The 22185-nt window shown below is 50.0% G+C and overlaps 1 protein-coding gene across 1 annotated transcript in view; it reads right to left on the reverse strand.

The window, feature by feature from the left end:
- ALOX5 (arachidonate 5-lipoxygenase) overlaps positions 1 to 22185 on the reverse strand; it is a 49958-nt gene that overhangs the window by 14764 nt on the left and 13009 nt on the right. The window contains exons 4-6 of the mRNA XM_049646324.1: positions 14209 to 14331; positions 2948 to 3054; positions 996 to 1168 (exon numbers count right to left, since the gene is read on the reverse strand). Of these exons, the coding sequence (XP_049502281.1) occupies positions 996 to 1168; positions 2948 to 3054; positions 14209 to 14331 (403 nt within the window). The remainder of the gene's footprint in view (positions 1 to 995; positions 1169 to 2947; positions 3055 to 14208; positions 14332 to 22185) is intronic.

Genomic DNA, 22185 nt, shown 5'->3' on the forward strand with positions numbered 1-22185 from the left:
TATAAATCTATCCAGAAATTAAGTCTACAAAAGAATACTGCTCTGTGTGCATGCATGTGTGAGTGTGTGCCTGTGTGGGGGCATGTGTTGTCCTTGTCAACTGTCCATGTGACCAGGTAGTGTGCTGGGGCCAGGGCAGGGTCAGGGCGAGGGGGTTGGGACCACCTGCCATGGGGCGTGGGACTCCCAAGGGATGTGAGCCTGGCAGGTGGCTCCAGAGTCAGGTAGGCAGGATGTGGGGGCTGGCAGGTCTGTCCACAGATGGCACAGACCATCCCTCTCTAGCTGGGCCCCAAGGCAAGCTGAGCAAACAAGACGTGGTGACCGGAAACAGAATGCCACCTAGACACCTGGGGGGGGGGGCAGGTGTCAAGGGCCCCGCTATCCTGGATCTGGTGGAAGAGGTCAAGTGACTGGAGAGCAAGGGCCATTCCTGTCCCTTAAGTCCCTGCAGGTGATCCAAGAGGAGGTCTGGGGAGAGGGTGAGGGCAGAACCAGGAGACACTCACATTTCTAATTTGAAAGTTAAAAATTCCATCCATTTTCTCCCTTCTTTTTCTGTTCTGATACAAGGTTTGCTTCTTCCTCCAGTTTCCTCACCTTTGCAAGGTGGGTGACAATTTGATGACCGTCTGTGTAAAGCATCTCTCACAAAGCCTGGCCCACAACTGACCTCCTGCTCAGAGGGAGTTCTTTCCGTTAGTGATATCGATGTTGAAAATATGGATACGTTCCCAGCCCCTGAGCATTGAGAAGTATCCTCCTCAATCCCTCCTCTGGCACTGGTCACGAGAGTTTCCATAAATGCCCAGGGAAGGGAAGAAATCGTTTCGCAGAGGGCAGCCGATTTCGCCATGGGCCCGGCAGACAAGCCCGGAGATCGTGGCCTGTGGGCTGGCGAGCACTGGCCAGCAGAAAGCGGTTTCCGCTTGACAGAGGGTGACCTGGCCATTTGAGCTGGCCCTGGCCAGCATCACCAGACAACCCGGTCCTACCTCGATCTCCTGCTCCAAGGTGAGATTCCTCTCCAGGCTGCACTCCACCATCTCCGTGGTCACAGGGAACTTCTTGGGCAGCTTCGTACAGCGCTGGATCATCACCGGGTTGCAGCCATTCAGGAACTGGTAGCCAAACATGAGGTCTTCCTGCCAGTGCTTCATGACTCGCTCTATGGGGGAGAAGATCGTGGCCCTGCCTGAGCTCCGAGTGGGGGCAACCCGGGCTGCAGCCCTCCTGACCCTGGCTGAGGGCCAGAGTCGCTGCTGGGTCCTTTCTCCCAGGTGTTTGCTGCACAGCTGGTCAACCTGGAACTCTGCTTGCTGTGCCCAACTGCTTGGCCACTGGGTCAGGCCATGGCACCACCTTGTCTTCCCTGAGCTGCCCTTCGCGGCTCAGAAGGTTCCGGAGGAATCCCTTTCTCAAGAACAAAACCAAAAATGGGCAAATGGGATCACATCAAATTAAAAACCTTCTGCACGGCAAAGGAAACAGTCCACAGAGTGAAAAAACAACCTGCAGAATACAAGACACTTGCAAACTGCACATCTGATAACGCATCATCTCCAAAATCGGTAAAGAACTCCTACCTCTCCACAGCAAAAAAACCCTGATAACCTGATTAACAAATGGGCAAAGGACTTGAACAGACATTTCTCCATAGAAGACATAGAAATAAATGGCAGGTATATGAAGAGATGCCCGATGTCACGAATCATCAGGGAAATGCGTTTCAGAACAATGAGATATTGCCTCACACCTGACAGGATGGCTGTTATAAAAACAGAAGACAACAGGTGTTGGTGAGGACACGGGGAACCTGGAACCCTTGTGCATGGGTTGGTGGGAATGCAAAATGCTTGGCCGATGTGGCAAACAGTAGGGTGGCTTCACAAAAAATTAAAAATAGAACTTCTGTAGGATCCAATGATCCTGCTTCTGAGTATTTATCCCAAATAATTAAAATCAGGATCTGGAAGCGAAATCTGCACTCCCATGGTCACCGCAGCACACTTCATAATAGCCAAGATGCGGAAACAAACTAAGTGTCCATTTACAGAGGGACAGATAAAGGAAGTGTGTTGTATACATATGATGAGATAGCATTCAGCCTTAAGAAGAAGAAGGATATTCTGCAATATGAGATGAACGTTGTGGGTGAACGTGGAGATGACATTATGCTGAGTGAGATCAGCCGGTCACAGAAAGACAAATATCACACGATTCCACTCACATGTGCTGTCTAACACAGTCAAGCCCATAAAATCAAGGAGTGGGCTGGTGGCTGCTGGGGCCGGGGACGGGAAATGGGGAGATACGGATCAGTGAGTGTAACATTTTAGTTAAGCAAGATGGATACGTTCTAGAGATCTGCTGTACAACATTGTGCCTCTGGGGAAAAAGGGACTCAAGGCCTTCCACCCAGGATGGAGGGAGACGGAGGGCGATGGAGGGGAGCAGAGGCGGGGGAGTCTTGGGGAGGAGTCCACAAAGGCAGTTTTCACCTGGTGCTTACTTCAATACCCGTCCCTCACCCATCATTCCCATTTCCTTATGTTTCTGTTGCCGTGTTTTCCTTCCGTGCTATCCCTGGCAAGTACAGTGCTATTGCTTCACCAAACACATCCTGCTCCAAGGGGACCCAAAGTCGCTTTCATGCAAATCCTTAAAACACAAGCTACGTTCTGCCTTTACTCTGCTCAGAAGCGCCACAAATGGCCGATTCATGTAAACACAAAGCTCTGATATTTCTGAGACTTGATGAAGCGAGGGTGAGGGTGCTCAGTCTTGAATGTCCAAAAGAGGAGAAACCTCTGGGCAGGAGGGTGAAGGCAGTGAACGCGGGACCCGGGGCACGGGGGCCCAGCCTGTCGGAGAGGGGCAGGACAGCCCTTTCCAGTTCCCAGGCAAGTCTCCCCAGCACCACGAGAGACCCCAAAGGCACACTCACCCGAAATAGTGTTGCTGATCTTGACGAAGATTTTCTCGAAGTCGGCAAAGTCGCTCCAGGAAGACTGGAACATGTGCATGAAGCGGTTGATGAACAGGTTCTCCATCCTGCAGACCAGGAGACAGCGTCCCCACTGGCACTCGCTCTGGCCTTGCCCCCCTCTGCAAAGCCCCTTCATATTGTGGTCTCATGAGGCCTCTAGACACCTCCTGGGCAGCAAGGAAATGAACCCAGGGCAGCTCTGAGGGGGCAGCTTTGTGGAACCAGGACAGAAGCAGGTACCTACACCGATGCTCTCCCTACGGCATCTCCCCTATGAAAGAGACTGGCCGCTGCCCTTGAGAACTGTCCACAGTGCCTCCTGTCCCGTCCACGCCTGCTTTCGTCCATGCCTTCATTCATTCACTCATCAAACTTTTGCTGCCCCCCCCCTCGGTGCAAAGCGTCCAGGCACAGAGCGCTGTTATCTCCTCTGCAGCTGCTCTACCTAGTCCTCTGGGGTTTTAGGGGATGAGGGATTCCATCGAGCGTATCCTTTGCTTTCTGCTTAACTCTGGCTCTGTGCCTGGTGCTGAGGGAGATAGTTTTCCAAATGCTCGTTACACAGGATAGCAAAATAAGCCAGGACAGGAGCTTGATGAATTTAAAATGCAGGCTGCAGGTACTCAAGAGTGAGATCTGAGTGGCCTGAGCAATCCCAGGGGCTGGCTGGAGGAGGCGACTGTGGGATGGGCCTGGGGAAGGTGGGGGAGAGTGAGAGATGTCCCAGACCTCCCTACTAACTCAAGCAAGATGGAGGACAGAGGCTAGGGAATTCTGGCCAGTGCTCATGGGACACACTCTGCCTTAGTTTCTCTCTCTCAGCCACACCCACCGCTGAGGATACCAGGCAGTTATCGTGTCTCTTCCCCACTGTCAATGTTCACTGTCCACTCCTCCAGAGTCCAAGACTCCTACCTGTATGTCCTCGCTTGGGGCTTTGCATGGAATACCCAGTGCCCCTTTTGTCACCTCCTGAGCCTATGGGGTGTCTGGAGGGCTCGCCTGGAGTACCCCCAACTCCTCCTTTGATCTCAGGGAAGTCGCCCCTTCCCCAGACCGGGCTGCCTGTGATGCTGTGTCTGCAGTGCTGATGGCAGATTAAGTACAGTAAACACGAATACCTGAGTCTGCCTTAGTCCCCTGGAGGGCAAGGGCGAGTCTGTGTTGCTCAGTTCTGAGCCTAGACCTCCAGGTGCTCCGGTGGCTCAGGCAGCAGGGATCACTGAGCAGGGCAGTGCAAATACCTGGGGCAGGGGACCAAGCTGGCCGGCGCCAGGGAACTCCCCCTTCCTATCCACCCACCTCCCAAGCAGAGCCCAGCCCCTCCCGGAAGCAGTACCCCTAACCCGTGCAGGCCCGGGGAACCTCCTTGGACTCACTACTTGGGGGACGAGGGGGATGGGGGAGGTGCTGGCTGGGGCCCAAGTGCTGTCACAGAAAGGCTCAGGAGTCCCAAAGCCACCGCACACCTTTGCCAGCAGAATCAAAGGACTGAAGTTTGGGTGTTTTGTCCAGAGTCCACCTGGCTGATGGGGACAGATGGCTGTCTCATTGCAGGCGAGGCATCAGGGAGCATGCATGAGGGCGGCAAGTCTTTGTGACTGAGTGCAGCGACTTGGCAGATAAGCAGGAAACTCAGGGGGCCCCTCCCAGCCCTGCCAGACATGGAAAAGGCACCCGAGGCAGAACATGACATGCCTTTATGACTCCCCTCCGCATCCCCCCTCAGTCTCACAAATGCCACCCTGGGACCCCCTAGGAGCCCACACTGCCCAGGAGCGAGCCGAGGGGCCATGAGCCTTGACTTCTCTGTGAGTTGGATGACCCAGCTGCCTTGCAGGCTACTGACAGGCTGAGTCCTTGGAAGGTGCTGGAGTGCAGCCTGGGTACAGTGGCAGACACAGCAGGTGCTCAGCACCCCAGGGGGCTGGAGAATGATGCTGGTGTCTTCCTCTAGGCTGGTGTCTTCGACCCTTCTACCCCAACCCCTCCCCGGGAAGGAGGACCTTTTACACACGTGCTTGTTTTTTGTGTTTTGGGGTTTTTTTGGGGGTTTCCCCCCCACATGTTTATTTTACACACTTGCTTTTGTGCCTCACCACCGCTAGGCAGGCCCCCAGGGAAGCTTCTTTCAGACTTGTTGCCCCTTCCTCCTCCACCTGCCCCCGTCGGCTGAGCCTCCTGGCACAGAACCACTGTTAAACTAGAGGAACAAACGTCCCTGTGACACCCACTGTCAGATGGAAAAGGACTCATCTCTGAGGGAGGAGACGCCTTCCCAGGCCTCTACAATCCCGGCAGCCCCAGCCCAGCCCAGTACGAGATGGTGCCCAGGAAAGAGGTCCTCGGCCCTGGGGGATCTTGTGAGGAACCAGGGGTGAGTCACAGCCCCATGTGGCTCACGGTCTCCCCAGCTGGGTCTCTCTGACTTCAAAACAGAAAGCTGCCACTGACAACACGGTGGGGTGTGGCAGTACTCGGAGGAAGCCAGAGACTCAGAAAGAAGTGGAATTAGGAGGAAAATATTTGCATGTCATCTACAGGCAAAACATTTCCACATGCTTATCGCAACAGGGATACCAGGGCTTCAAAGGTCTGTTACGGCACGAAGAGGACCTGCCCAAAAGAGGGCGTCTGGCTCACGCAAGGTCACACAGCCAGGCGGGAAGGTGCTTGCTCTGAGGCAGGACAGGGGAGAGCCCTCGCCGTCTCTGCTTCCCCTGCCCCTTTCCTTCTAACAGCTTCTCCATTTTCCACTTCACAGTTTGGCTGTTTGGAGTTGGGGGCAAAGCTTCCTGAGGAGGGCTAGCCACGTTCCAGGCAGAGCAGGTGGCCCGGAGGACACAAGCCACCGGAGTTATCCAGAAGTGGCACGGAAACGACTGCCCCGAGCTGGAGGTTCAACAGGGAGGTGTCTCTGGCGACCTCGGCCACAAGTTTGTTTTCCGCAGGCGGGACCGGGTTTAACCATGGGCACAGTGGCACGCTATGGCGTGGGCTGCGGGGGTGCAGGCTAGCGAGGCTCTGGGTCTGCGGGTTCTATCAGGAACTGTCCATGCACAAGGGACTGCCAGGCACTGGTCGGGGGCCGGACCAGGGAGTCTCAGAACCCCCGACCCAAGTGTTTGTGTTTGGACACAAATCTGCATGGGGCTGGGAGTCCCCGACAGATGGCAGCTGAGATGGTGCTGGCCAGCACAGGGGTTAAGGGCCCGGCCTAAGATCCAGCCCCATCGCCTCCCGGCCACGTGGCTCTAGGCGAGTCCCTAATCTTGCTGTGGCTCGGTTTTCTCATCTATGAAATGGGCACATGACTGCCCCACCTCGCAGGGCTGACATGATGTACAGAAAACACTGGTACAAAAAAGAATTCCACAAACATTAGCAAGTCGTGCCATAATTATCACTCACTGTTAATATTAAAGGCTGCAGCCTTAGGTACTGGCGTTCTGGGGGACCAGCAGACAAGTCCAAAATCCTGTCTGCAGCACAGCTTTACCCTCTTCCTTCCACTGGGTCTTCCTCTCTCATTCACTCATCCTCTTTCTTCCTTCACACCCAATTCACGGAAGAATCCTCACCTCCTTCCTGGTCTTTTCTTCCTGTCCTCTTTGTCCCCGGAAAGTGCTCTCATCCAGGGCACTGGTGACTTCCTAGCGGCTGCATCCGAAGGGCCCTACAGCCCTAACCTCCCCCGATCTCTCTAGTGCATCTGACAACCAGCTCCTTTCTTCTTGACACTAAAGTGCTGAGCCTCTTGGACCACCACGGTACTTTCCCCCTCTCCCCTTCTCAGGTAAAGGCTGGGCTCCTTGCCCACCTTCTGACCATTTCCCCACACAGACCTCTACTCTGGTCCCTCTGGCTCACCAGAATTCTCACTGCCTAAAATGCCATCCCCTCTACTCCTCCAATCAGCATAGTAAACTCCTATGCATCCTTCAAAACCCAGGTTGGGCATCTTCTCTCTTGGAAAGCATATTTCTAATGCAGTCCCCCTCCCCCCCTGCCCCGAGTTACTTCCTCCCCTGCACTCCTTTCCTAAGGAATAGCTACTCCATGCTATTATGATGAACTATCCACAACTTGGTCCCACTATACTGTGAATTTCTTGGAGCTGGACCAAAGGCCACTTTTGATTCCTCTCTGCCCGACCCCGCCAGGAGCTCAATAAGCATTTGTCAAAGGAGGAGCGGGAGTGGCTCCTCCAGCCCTGCTCCCATAGGGGTAGAGGAAGCCCAGTAGAGCTAGCAAATGGGCAGTGGCAGTGCCTGAGGAGGCAGCTCTCCAGCCGGCTCCTGCCTCGGGCTCAGGAATGAGGAGAAAGTCCTCCCTAGCATCCAGAATGGAGACACTCGAGGGAACTCACCTAACGGTGTGCCGGACAGCACCGTGGGGCCACTGCAAACGGGAGCTCACTTAAATCTCTTAATTCTAGCAGCTAGACCTCATCAGTCTCATCTTACAGAGAGGAAACCGAAACAGCTCTCCCAAGATGACAGCTAGAGTATGAATCAACCCTGGTTGCCAGGCTCTAAATGAGGCAACCTTTTGCTTTAAAGGGTAACAAGTGATGGGTTGATACTTGTTACTGTAATTTTAATAGATGAGTAGATTTTTTTTTTTCCCAGGAAAGCAAAGTACAACCACTCGCTGCTCTGAGTCAGGTCCAGAGACCAGCACGAGGGCTTGCTGGGAATGCAGACTCTCTCCCCACTCAGACGCCCTGATCAAAACCTGTGTCTACCAATGTCCCACACAGATCCACGTGCATGAGACTGCTTGAGAGAAGGTGTTTGGACTCCTGTTCCCTCACTGGGCAGCCTGGCTGATTGCTTGTCCTTACCACCTTAAGCAAGGATGGCTTGGGGCAGCTGCCCAGTGTCCGGGAGGAGCTCAGCTACTGTAGAATGAGCCTTGCAAAAACAGCCACATTCAGTTAAAACTCCACCTTCCCTTACTGAGTTTGTTTCATGGCAGGAGTTGGCATTTTATTTTTCTAGTCCTGGGGCAGGCTTGAGGTAGACGTGGGGGAGGGGCACAAGAAAAGAAAAGACAGGGACCACTGGTACTGAGAACAGTTCCAGGGTCCAGGCATACAGTAGGCACTCCATAAATGCCAGTGGAGCTAACTAAAGTGAAGAGCTGAGAAGGACACAGGGGAGTGAGGAAATAAGAAGGGGAAAGGTCCTCCTCCCTCCTGTGCCCTGTGGGACACCTGCTCCGTGGGGTCTCCTGCCCAGAAAGGCAAGCCAGTCTGAGGAATTGGGAGAGCACAGGGACCTTAAACAGATTTCTTTACACCAGGATTTGTCAAGGCCTAACAGTCCTGGAGAGCAGGGGTTCTCAGTGGTCCCAAGACCTACAGCATCAGCATGCATGGGACCTTGTTAAAAATGCAGATTCTTAGGCCCTGCCTCAGACCCCCTGAATCAGAAACTCTGGAGGTTGGGCCCAGAAATCCAGATTTTTAACAAGCCGCCCCCCCCCCCCCCGAGAATTCTGCTGCAAGCTACGGTTTGAGAACCACTGCTGAAGACGTTGCAAGGTCTTCCAAAGTAATCTGACGGCCGAACACACCCTTTTTTAGGGAAACCATACTTAATGTTTTGTTATGTCTTCTTTTATGATCCTTTTTAAAAAATTTTTTTTAAATTTATTTTTGAGAGAGTGCAAGCAGGGGGAGGGGCAGAGAGAGAGGGACAGATGATCCAAAGCAGGCTCTGTACTGACAGCACAGAGCCCGGTGTGGGGCTTGAACTCACGAACTGCGAGATCATGACCCGAGCCAAAGTTGGACACTCAACCGACTGAGCCACCCAGGCGTCCCTTTTATGATCCATTTTTAACAACAACAACAACAACAACAACAACAACAAAATGCTACTTTAGCAAATATAATTAAAATTCCCCAGGTTGTCTGCCTTTTAGGTGGGAGGTTGCCCCCCCCCCCCAACATTTCCCCAACATATTTATCTTCCAATGGGACGCATGTCTGATTGTCTAACAAAATTTGATAGAGGTAAACAGGGTTGATATATAGACGTCCAGACATCAGTTAGAAGGAGGACATACACGGCTTTTAAAATTTCCCAGATCAGGCGCTTTTGGGTAGCATTTGTGAAGTTAACGGAAGAACACTATTTTCTATGAGTGCTTTGGTCACGTGGAGCCGACTTGTTTCTGAGCTGGGATGACACTAAGAGGGCGTGGGGTCTTCTTCCTGCACAGAACCCATCACGGCTTTGGTTTCTGGAGAAACGAACGGCCCCACCCCAGGCCTCACCACCCTGCTCCCCCTCTTCCCTCCTGCGCTGGAACTCTGCCCCATCCACTCATCCCCTCTATCCCCTCTAGGCTCCTGACCTTCTTCATCTCAGACACCTGATCCCTTCTTTTCACCACCAACTCCCCTCAAGGAGCTGCCGTACATGTGATTTTGCCTGGTCTCCAAACAAGCTGCAGAGACTTGTCTAGGGGGCCGGGAGCAGGGGGTAATGGGGTTACAGCTGTCAGACCACACTCCCCCTGGCCCCTCCCTGGCACAAAGCCTCTGGCCCTTGGCCCTGAGCCTGGACGGCACCTCCAGAGGCTGCTTGGGGCTTTCAACCTCAGCAATGCCCCTAAGCTGAACTCATCTACCCCCTGCTTCTTCCCCACCCCAGCTTCCCTTTTTTTTTTTTTTTAAGTTTATTTATTTATTTTGAGAGAGAAAGAAAGCACAAGTAGGGGAGGGATAGAGAGAGGGAGAATCCCAAGCAGGCTCTGCACTGCCAGCGCCGAGCCCAACGTGGAGCTCAAACTCAGGAACTGTGAGATCGTGACCTGAGCTGAAGTCGGTTGCTCAACCGACTGAGCCACCAAGGTGCCCCCACCCCCTCATCAGCTTCCCTTTGTAATGATCACTCCATTTGCCCAATAACCCAGATGCACATGTCAAGGATGCCCTGGGTGCCCCCCTCAGTCTCTCCCCATTTTGATGAATTCCAACGGGATCCCGGGTCCATCCACACCACATCCTGCATTCTTCCCTACTCTCCCACTCCCCGTCTTCAGTCAGCCCCTTCCCCACCTCTGGGCTCTCTCATCGGGCCCTCAAAGGCTGCCAGGCCACACTTCTGCAACGTGGCTCTGACTTCTCGCCCGTCTCCCTGTTTCTCATTGAGCACTGCAAATGCAGGTCCAGAGCAGTCCATGAAGGCTGTAACCGTGCTCCCCCCGGTCCCCAGGAAGATGTCTGTGCTTACGGCGAGGTGCCCCTGTGACTTTGGGGAGAAGGACGCTCCTTCAAGGAGCTGCCTCCACCTGGTCTCATCTGGCAGGAAATGCACAGTGGGTAAGGGTCGAGCACCTTGGTCTTGGCACCAGGCTGGTCACCTCTCCCAGAACTCAGTCATATTTCTGCACTGTTCTACCTTACCAGGAAGGAAGCTCTTTTTCTCAATTTCCTTTAAAGGTACATTCCCTTATCAGCCTGCCAACCTCCTGCAATCGAACTCCGGGGCTGCAAACAGTGAGTAAACATACAAGCTGCTCCTGCTTTGATGCCCCCAGGAAATGTCACAACTCACTCGGTTCTGTGAGCAGGCCCAGCCACAGCTGACCTCTGCCCAGAGCTGACCTTGCCAGAGCATCCTTGTCCCATCCCTCTAGGCCCCTGCCTGTGTGCCTGGCCGGTGACAAGGCCAAGTCAGATGCCCTTCTACTGTGAAGCCTTCCTGGACTCCGTGACAAGGTAACACCAGACAGAGTGACGGTCCCTCTATGAGTCCTTGAGGGGAGAGGCCGATCTGAGGGCAGGTGCTCAGCCAGGTCCTGGCTGGCCTGACCCCATTACCAAAAATGGATGGAAATTAATGCTGTTTTTAGGGAGAAACTTCTCTGTGCAGGGTTGACACATAGCCCCATTATATTCTCACAACGACCCCGAGTAGGAGCTGTGGGTGAGACACTGAGGCTCAGAGATGTTAGCTTCCCAAGATCACCCTCCACTGGCCTAGAGCCCTCTCCCATGCACCCTTCATCTCCCTGGGGTGGGGGTGGGGTGCTTTGAGCTACCTCCCTGAGGTCTAGTCCCCTTGGCTCAGGCTGTGCTCTCCTCGAATGCAGGGACACATCTCTTATCTCCTTCCTAGAACCTCATGGTCCTTAGCCAGCAGAAGTGAGGCTTAGCTGATGTGGCCAGCTGTGCTGTACCAGGAGGGGCTGAGGGCCCATCTCAAGATTTCCTAGCTGTGTTCCTTCCAAACAGTCCATAGCTCAAGGGGCCAAGTTACACGGCAGACGTGGAGAAAGGTGGGTCGATGTGTCATTGGAGAAACGGTGGTTTGTGTGGCCAGTGCTGGGGAGCACAGGGGAGGAGACCTCACTCAGGCCTAGGGGCTTCTAGGCGCTTCTTGGAGAAGGGTCACCTCATCCAAGTCCTTAAAAATGAGGAGTTGGATTTCTCCAGGCCAAGAAAGGAAGGATGGTGTTCAAGGTGGAGGAAATAGCTCATGCAAAGCAAGGGCAAGAAGATGCCCTGCAAACTGGTGCTGGGCGCACATGGCTAAAGTGTCCCCTGTATCTGGGGGCAAGGGAGAGGGCAGGGGAGCTGGGCAGAGAGGTCTGGACTCTCGCCTGTAGTTGGGGTAATCACTGAGGGATTTTAGATGGAGGAGTAAAAGAATTAGATTTGCCCTTATAGAAGGAGCCTCCAAAAAACTGTATGTGTGCTTGAGAACGAACTTCCAATTGCTGTGTGGGATGGATCCTGGGGAAGCAGGTCGAAGGATGTTCCTGAATGTCCCAGGGAGAGATGACAGAGCTGGGAGGGAAGGAGATGCACTCGGAGACCCCAGGAAATAGACGTCACCCCACATGCAACTGAGTGGAGGATGAGGCCAAGGGAGGCACTGAGGCCAGCGGTTTCAACCCTGACTGCACACTGGAATCCCCCCGGGAGCTTTTAAAATATAGGTAGAGGTGGGCTACAGATGCTGGTTTAACAGTTTGGGCAGGACAGGCTGGGCCGAGGCAGCATGGAAGTAATATTAAACACACTTCTAGGATGGGACATGTGAGAGAAGAAAGGTAATTGTGTGTGTGTGTGTGTGTGTGTGTGTGTGTATGTGTGTGTGTGTGTGTGTGTGTGTGTGTGTGTGTGTGAGAGAGAGAGAGAGAGAGAGAGAGAGAGAGAGAGAGAGTGTGTGTGTGTGAAGTGAGGGCCCATGAGGTGGTAACAAAGGCCCCTGAGGGGTCAGAGGCCAGTGGGGTCAGACTCCCATTTTGACAGAGTTTACTGAGCACCTATTCTGTGGCAGCTGCTGTGCTAGGCTCCGGAGGTACAAAGATGACAATTAATTCCAGGAACACTGAGCAGACATAAGAAAGGCACAGCCTGGCCTTCACTCCACCGTCCATCCACCCACTCACCATCTATCCATCCACCTTCCAGGTATTTCTCCACCAACCGTCCACTCTTCTGCCCTCCTTCCATCCTCCCTCTCTTTCCATCCACCCCTCCACCCACCATCCATCCATCCATCCATCCACCCACCATCACTCCACCATCCATCCCTTCCCCATCACTAAGTAGAGGTAGGATGATTCCCCAAAGCAGTATCTTCTCCTCTGACCTCGCTGCCTCTCCATCCTTATCATTTTCTCTTCAAACTGCCCCTCTCAGAAGGCGTTTCTGTCCTGCTTGCACCATCCTGGTCAGGGCTCCGCCCTACCAAAGCCACCTGCCTTTGGGGATCCCTGGGTGGGAAATCAGATGTTTAATTGCCCTGATGTTTCCAGGGAACCAGATGTTGGGTACTACTGCATTACTAGTCCAGATGTTGGGTTTTAATTTTTCTCCCCAGTTGGTCCCAACTGTAGCAGGGGAAAAAATCCCCAGCTTTGGACCCAAAGAGATCTGAATGCAAATTCGGCTTTTGCCGATTTCTGCCTGAATGACCTTAGGCAAATTCCTTGATCTGGATCCAGGTTATTTACCTGGAAGCGTTCAAGAACAGTATCTACCTCCCAGAGTGGCCGTGAAAGTGAAAACAGATGATTCTAGTAGAAAATGCCCACACCTAAGAGCCCGGCCCTCGGCAGAGGCTTGCTAAGTGTTAGACCCCTACCACTTGTTCCCTCTCAGGCAGGCTGAGGGACACCAGTGCAAACGGCCTTGCTAATGTGAGGGGGTTCCCTACAGAGGCTGATTGTGAGGCTGTGAGGCTGTGTGTGTGTGTGTGTGTGTGTGTGTGTGTGTGTGTAGAGCGCTTCCAAAGTGTCCAGAGGAAGAAGACTTTGGCACAGGCCTGAGTGTGGTCTCTTGTGCTTACCTTTCAGAAGTCTGACCAGAAGACGCCCTTCTCAAGGGGAGCAGCTGGGCACTGAGCAAATATCGCCCCAGGATATGCCTACCTGAGGCCAGGGCCCCGTCCCGGGAGACTCTCATCCTGGCTGTGGGGCTGGCCTGGCACCAAGAAGTGCTGAAGCTCCACAGGGCATTCTATGGCTCCACCAGGTGGCAGAACCACGGATGGAGAGTTTTCTAGATTTGTATGCTTGCGGGAACTCCCCAGAGTGTCAAAGTACAACTTCAAAGGCTCCTCCACTAGCCCTGGGACGGGACTAGGGCTCCCTGTTTTTAACAAGCACCCAAGGAGTCTCAGGGTTTGGCACACTTTAAAAGCCCTGCCGTTATTCAACTGCAAAGAAGGAGCACAGAACTTGGGTCTCTGCCATTTATTAGCAGGAGCCACTGGGCAAGGTATGTGACTTCCTTATTCCTCAGATTCTTCAACTCCAAAGGGAGGGTAATCGTGCCTACCTCAAGGGGTTGTTGTGATAGACAACCCGGGGGGATGGGTGTCAGCGATCAGCACAGGCGTGGTGGCCATTACTACCGCAGAGCCCTTCTATCCAGGGGACAGCGTGGACCCTCTCCAACCCCGAATCGGCTATAGGGGGATGAGATGTGGGTGGGGTGGGCACTCCAGGTAAAGACCTCTACCTTGGGCTGACAACAGAGCTATGTTTGGTGTCTGGAGCCATCCAGGTTATAACTTGGTTTAGATACAGGCTACCCTGCGGCTGCACATCGGATACAATCAAGTGATTTGGGAAGACCAGCTGAGCTGCTCCCCAGCCCAGAGCTCCCACAAGGAAAGGACTGAGGGTTCCATCCGCGGCCCTGGCCCCTGGAGGGACTGCCCAGCATCCTTGGGTTCCTGGAAACTCACGCTTTGGAGTAGTTCAGAACGAAGTCCACACCCTTCTCACTATCAAACTGGATGTCTCGGGGTAGATCCTTGTGGTATTTGGCATCGATACTCAAGGGGAAGCCAGGGTTCCACTCCATCCATCTGAGCATGAATAAAAAGAAGAAAACCGTGTAAAATGCCTGGCCTTTGGGCTGGCCCCTCAGACTAAAGCCTGCCCCTGCGGTCTGAGGATGTGCCCTCCGTCAGGCCGAGACGTTATAGCTGAGTGTGCATCCGTGACGTACTGGGACCCCTCCGGGGGTCCGGCAGTAGCCTGCTTTGCTGTGCCCTGAGCTTCACAGCAGGAGGTGTGAGGTCCCCTGAACCTGAGACTGGGCTCACAGCAGAGGAGTGGCGAGTGCAGTAGGTGTGCGCCACTGCGTAAAAGGAAGCTGAAAAGGAAGCATCAGAAGACCTCACGGATCTGACGGGACATTCAACTGCCTGTCTCCCTCGGCACAGAGTTGCCTTGCCGGTCACCGGAGGTAGAAAGGGTTGAGGCCGCTCCACTTCCAGGCTGAACTGAACAGCCGGTGTCCCACCAGCTCGGTCAACGTGCCCCTGGACTGTGTGTGGTGGCTGGGGAAAGGGGGCAGTGGGCACGCCTTCCAAGTAAGGTGTCCAGGGCAGCACGGTGATTGGACTTCGGACACAGACTGCCACCAGAGGCAGGTTTAGTGACTGTTAAAATCAAAATAGCTCCCCCCCCAAGACAGGCCATGCACTGTATCCAGCCCACATTTTCAGATACCGGTGTCCTTGAAACTTATCCTGCAGCATTGGGCACTTACATTTTGTTTTTTAAATTTTGCTGTTTTTTTTTCTTACGGCAAAACCAAAACTAACCCAAAGTGTCTGTTCCTTTAGGGCAGGGAAAACGATCTTGCATTTATTTAAAAATCAAAATTTACATTCTGGGTTAACAGCTTTTCACTTGTATTCCTAACTCTCCTCTTCTGAAACCTTTCTCACAACAGAAAGTAAAGCACTGAGAGTTGAGGTCATGAAAAAGTCTGGAGTCCCTTTAATATCATCTTGTGCTATTACTGTCCCCAAAATCCCCATGGTTTTTCATGCTGTCCTGTTGGCCAGGTAAGACTCCCATTGGGACCACAAGAGGCGAACAGGAGCTAGGTATGGTCGCCCGGAGCAAATGCATTTTGAGAAACATTTTCTGTTGCATGGCACTGTCATTTATCACTGTTGGTTTAGTTACAGTATTCCATTTTCCTGGGCTTTAGGAAAACCTTCTCTATTTGTTGTTTGTATTAACACCAACGCTGATAAAATGTAGACAAGTGTACAACGTCAACTAATCTACTGATTTTTCCCCCTTTGTTTTAGAAAATAATTGATTTTCTTGGAACCTCCTGCCCCACTGCTGTTCCCCCCCACCTCCTCAAGGTGGCAGCACTAATGGATGGAAGTGCCCACCTTCCGTGGTCTGAAGACTACCTACCGCCTCTCAGTGCGTGGAGACTGTGCGTTTGCCAGCTCTCCACCAGACGCCTGTGTCCCTTCCACTGCAGGCCACTGCTACCTGAGACAGCTGACAGGCTGACCTGCACAGGGGCCAGAGATCTTCGTGCCCGTAGATAAATAGGCAAAGAAAAAAAATCACACTCCACAGGGAGTTGAACACGCCAGGCAGAGGAAATGAAGATGCAAAAAAGACATTTAATTTCTTTTTTAAAGACATTTAATTTCTTAAAAAAAGAAGTGTTAAAGAGATACAGTAGAATGTAAAAAGATTTTCTTTTTTTTTCCTTTTTTTAAAGTAGACCCCATGCCCAACGTGGGTCTTGAACTCACAACCCTGAGATCAAGAGTCAGATGCTCTACGGACTGAGCCAGCCGGGTGCCCCTAAAAAGACCTTCTGCAGCCACAAAACATGATTTCTGAATTGAAAATTCAACAGAGAAATGGGAAAAGAGAAGAGTCACCGTGAGATCTAATTTGTTTCCTGCACAAAATGTATTCATTAAGGAAGTAATTACTGAGCACCTGTCATGTGCCAGGTACTGCTCTGTACAAAATGGAAGAAAACATAACACAAATACAGAGCAAAAACACAAAGAAATGGAAGCCATGATGGGGATTACGGAGGGCACTTGTTGTGATGAGCACCGGGTGTTTTATGGAAGTGATGAATACTGTATACCTAAAACAAATATGACACTGTATGTTAACTAACTGGAATTAAAATAAAAACTTTAAAAGAAAAGAAAACACAAGAGACATGAAAGGCAGACCTAGAAGATTTAATATGCAGAGACTAAGAAGTCCAAAAGGAGAGAGAGGAATATAGAGAGAAGTAAAAATCAAGAAATAAGAGAAAAACTTTCTTAAGTTGAAAAAACCTCAATTTTCTGAGTAAGTCCTAGGTAGAAAGAAAGGGGAAAAGGGCATGTATAGATATATACTTATTACATATTAAAATGTCAAAGAGAGAGAAGACTGTGGGGGTAGGGGGAGAAAGAGGGAGGGAAACAGAGAAAGTAGGGAGGGGGAGAGGGAAGGAGGGAGGGGATGGAAGGGAGAAGGGAAGGAAAAAGAAGTGTGGGGAGAGAGGGGAGGGAGGGGAGAGGGAGGGGGAGAGAGAAGGGAGGGAAGGGGAAAGGGGAGGGAGGGAGGGGGGAGGTGGAGAGGAAGGGAGGTGGAGAGGAGAGGAAGGAGGAGGGGGAGGGAGGGGGAGAGGAGAAGTGGAGAAGGGAGGAAGGAGGAGGAAGGAGGGGGAGAGGGGAGGGCGGAAGAGGGGGGAGAGGGAGAGGAGGAAGGAGGCACACAGAGACCAAACAACAGGATGGAGTAAGTGGGAGTGGAGCTCAGAAACTGGCTGCAGAGCCCACGCATATCCCACCAGGCTGTGCCAGCTCTGTGTGCTATGGGCATCATCCCTGGGCAGTAGGAAGGAGTGTGTTATGTAATAAGTGACACCGGGATGTTTGACCCCCTACTTCACATCATGTATAAAAATACATGGCAGGTGAGTTAAAAGCCTAATGTTAAAAAACTAAATTGTAAAAGTTAGACAAAAATATAGGTATATTTATGTAACACTGGGGGTGGGGAGGGCCTTGTTATGTAGAGCAGGAAACCCAAAAGTTATAAAGGAAAACCAATACATATAGTTAAGAAAATAAAGAACTAAAATCTGCGACACAAGCAACAGTAGACAAATGACATATACCATACTCATAACGAAAAGGTGCTATCCGAACACACAAAGGGCTCCTTTAGATGAATAATCACAAGGACACAGAAAAATGAAGCATATAAACAGACAATTCAAAGAAGAGGCAATGCACAGAGGCTTAACTCACCAGTGGCAGATTAAAACAACCATGGGGTCCAATTTAGGGGTTTTTAGATTGTCAAAAATATAAAAGATTGACATGATCAGGTATGTCATATATATACATACACAACTGGAAAATTGCACCAAAAATTACTATAACATTGTGAGAAAGGATTTTTGTTAGTACTTTTAAAAATGAAACTGCTAATTTGACCCAGCAAGGTGAGTTCTGGAAATTGACAGTAATGAAATCACCAGGACATCAAGCTGCTTGTATGAGGTTGCCTCCTGCCACACTGTTGGTAATGCCAAATACACACACACACACACACACACACACGAAGCAAACAACAGGGGAATGGCTGAATTCACATACAGCGAGAAATATGTGGCAATGTAAGAATGAGGAAATCAATGAGATACTATTTCAGACACATCAGACCGACACCAATGAGAATGTCTCAAGATGCAAAGTGTGTCAATGATGTAGGGAAAGTGCAACCCTAAGAAACAGCTGCTAGGGGTGAACACTGGCAGAACCCCTTTGGAACCCCAGTGGCAATATCTAGAAAACTCACAGTGTGGTCTGCTATCCTGCAGGTCTACTTCTAAGAATATTCCCTAGAGAAATTCTTCCATAAGAGCACCAGGAGACAGATGAGAGAGCTCACTCTGGTGTGGCTTGTGACAGCCAGATATTAAAGACGGTCTACATGTCCATCAGCAGGAGAGTGGGTGAGCCTGGTGGTTTGTTCGTGCAATGGTGTGCTATACAGGAGCTAAGTGAATGGATGACACCTGTCTGTGTCAACCGGCTGCCCTTCAAAACAGAATGACGAGTGAAAAAAAGCAAGTCACAAAATGATCAAACGCTGTAGGTTACAAACCACTACTCTATCCGCTGCTGTGTGTGTGCGCACACCAGCCAGGTGCATACGGTCACAGTGAGAATGGGGTCAGGGCGTTATGACCTGCGTGGGCTTCTCCACTTCCCTGCCAGGCTGACTGAGGGACGAAGGCCAGCTGGGCTTGCAGCTCCCTGACAGATTGGAGACTATTCTTACTTTACTTCCAACTCTCATCTGGAAGCTCGAGAGTTCGTGTGAAAGAGGAACTCCTAGATTATGCAGACGGTGCAAAGTTCAGTGCTTCCTGAACGGAAGCAGAGGAGGGCGTCTGAAGAGGGCAGATGAGTGGAAGGAGGAAGAAACAATGACGATTAGATCTAAGAAGAGGGATAACTATTTCACTGGAAAAGCCCTTGGCCCCATCTCCCTAGACCCTGTCAAAGCCCTGTCCCTGGCGGTGAAACAAACACACCACTGAATCCATTGCTCCCTAATAAAGGGGTACTTCCCAAAGGGTGCTCCACGGAGTACTTGTTCTGTGAGATGTTAAGAATTGTATGTCCAACTCTCTTGGGAAACACTGGGTGGGAAAAAAAAATTAACCACAGTCCACTACCCCAGAACTTCTCAGAATTCTCACTGCTTATGTGCATCAGGAACCTCCAGGAGGAGGAGGTGATGAACAGTTTCCCAAACTTGTCTCACCACGGGGAGAAAGTTATGGGGCCGCTGCTCCAGGGCACACTTTGGAAAATACTGCATTAAGACAACATGCCTGTAAGACTAATTTATCTGCCATTAACATCTTAGTCTGAATGACAGTGGAACTGATAAAACTTCCTGTCCACTCTCCTAACAGGACACAAACTAGCCTGATTCTCTGCAAGCTGTTTAATGTCACTGCAGACTAGGATTCCTTCTTTCCACAAGGCCAAATGCACATGGGATGCTCACTGTAGGGGCTGAAGTGGGGAGGAAAGCTGAGGAAGGAGCTGAGAAATAACAATGTTTTAAGATGGGAATGGTGGTGCAGAGCTTTCGGACAACGCCTTGTGCACTGCACCAAACACAAAAGTCCCAGAACGCATCACATGGTGTCTGAGCCCAGAGGCTCACACACGAAAGTTTTAAAATAAACCACAAATTCATAAATCTTTAACATTACTCAAGTATAATCAGATTACCCTCCTTCACCTGATATAAAGACATAAAAATTTTATTTTAAAATTTTATTATGAAATCAAACATAGAAACACATGTATGTATGTGTGGATATGTATATGTATGCACACATATGGAGAAAAATGCACAAAACATCTGTATAACCAACATCCAGATCAAGAATCAGAATGTTACCAGTATCCCCACACCGCACCTGCTTTCCCGCTTAGCCTCCCCTGATCACTGTCCTCCCTTTTATGAGAATCATTTCCTTGCTGTTGTCTATTGTCCCACTGCTATGTAACTGCCCCTAAACAACAGACTTCCAAACTCTATGGATTGGTCAGACACGGTGTGCCTCACTTCCGGTATCCAACACTGTACTTGTGAGGTTTGCCTATGTTGCTCTGCATAGCAGCAGGTCATTGACTACCCTTCTTTTGCTTTATTGGATTAAAAAAGCCTGACATACTGCATACTCTTTGTAGGAAGTTACACCATAGAGAAATACGTGGAAAGGTGTCATGGTCATCACTCCCCAAGAGCCTCGCCATAGCCCAGGTAACCATGCTGACTGGTTAGCATGAGTCCATCCATTCTTCTCCCTTGGAAGGAGTCACAGACTCAAGGTCTACAAAGGCCAAAGTAGGACCTGAAAGATGCCTTGACACAGACAGTGGACAGGTATTGGACTGAGGAAACCTGGGCCCTGTTTACTCAGAACTCCACAGCGACCATGAAACAAATTTATAGGCTGAATATAGCCCACTGACCACCGTTTTCTAGATGAGCGCTCTAGATCATGTGTTATTTCCAAAAACAGCTATATCGAGTTGTAATTTACATACAATAAAATTCACCCCTTAAAAGTATCCGATGAAGTTTTTTAGTGTACTTACAGAATTGTGCAGGCTTCACCAAAGTCTAACTTGGGGATATTTTCACCCCAAAAAGAAACCTTGTGCCCATTAATAGTCACTGTCCGTGTCCATCCCCAACTTCCAGTCCTGGGCAACCAACAGTCTACTAATCTGTGTCCACAGACTTGCCTGTTCCAGACATTTCATAAAATAGAATCATACAGTATGTGGTGTTTTGTAAATGACTTTCCTGTTTAGCGTAATGTTTTTGAGGTTCATCCATGGTTTAGTATGTATCCGTAGTTCATTCTTTTTAATGCCAAATAACATTCCATTATATGAATATACCACATTTTGTTTATCCATTCATCAGGTAATGGAATTTATGTTGTTTCCACCTTTGGGCTATTATAAGTGATATTGCTATGAATATTGATATAAAGCTTGTGTGTGTGTGTGTGTAGAAACCTATTTTCATTACTCTTGTGTAGCCACCATGCACAATAAGAAAAAAGGGATAGAACTGCTAGTACGAAGTCTGTTCAAGATTTGAGAAGCTGTGGGGCACCTGGGTGGCTCATTTGGCTGAACATCTGACTCTTGATTTTGGCTCAGGTCATGATCCCAGGGTCGTGGGATCGAGTGCCATGTCGGGCTCTATGCTGAGTGAGAAGCCTGCTTAAGATTCTTTCCCTCTCCCTCTGCCCCACTTCCCTGACTTCCCCCTCTCTCTCTAAAAAATAAAAAAAAAAATTAAAAAAGGTTTGAGAAACTGCTAACCTGTTTTTCAAGGTGGCTGTGCCATTTTACATTCTACCAAAAATGTTTGCGGGCTCCACTTTCTCTTTTTGATTCTAGTCATCCTAGCGGGTGTGACATGCTATCTCACTGTGATTTTGATTTGCACTTTCCTGATGATTAATGATGTTGAGCATCCTTTCAAATGCTTGTGGGCCATATATTTTCTCTGGACAAGTGCTTCTTCATTTTTTTTATGGCCAAAATAGTTTCCATGTATAGACATACCTCATTTTATTTACAGATTCATCAGTTAATGGGCATCTGGGTTGTATTCACCTTTGGTTCTTATGGATAATGTAAACATTCATATACAAGTTTGTGTGTGGACATATATTTTCGTTTTCTTAGGCATATGCCTAGATGTGGAACTGCTGGATTATCTAGTAACTCTTGATTTAACAACTTGAGTAACTACTAGACTGTTTTCCAAAGCAGCTGCACATTTTACATTCCTACCAGGAGTGTATGAAGGTTCTGATTTCTCCACATCTTCACAACTCTTGTTATTATCTGACTTTCATAGTAAATGTGAAGTGGTAATGATTTGCATTTCCCTAATGAATAATGATGTCAAGCATCTTTTCATGGACTTATCGATCATGTATATATCTTCCTTGGAAAAATGTCTATTCAGATCCTTCTCTATTTTTAAATTGGATTATTTGTCTTTATTATTGATTTGTAAGAGCTCTTTATATATTCTGGATACAAGTCCCTTATCAGATCCATGATTTACAAATATTTCATCCCATTCTGTGAGTTGTCTTTTCACTTTCTTGATGGTATCCTTCGAAGCACGAAAGTTAAAATTTGATAACATGAGCTTATCTATTTCTCCTTTGTTGTTTAAGCTTTTGTTGTCATATCTAAAAATACTTTGCCAATGCAAGGCCATGAAAGTTTACCCCTGTCTTTTTCAATGTTTTAGTTTTAGCTCTTACGTTTAAGTATTTGATCCACTTTAAGTTAATTTTTGTATGTGGGGTA

The sequence above is a fragment of the Panthera uncia genome, chromosome D2, assembly GCF_023721935.1.
Source record: "Panthera uncia isolate 11264 chromosome D2, Puncia_PCG_1.0, whole genome shotgun sequence".
Lineage (NCBI taxonomy): Eukaryota > Metazoa > Chordata > Mammalia > Carnivora > Felidae > Panthera > Panthera uncia.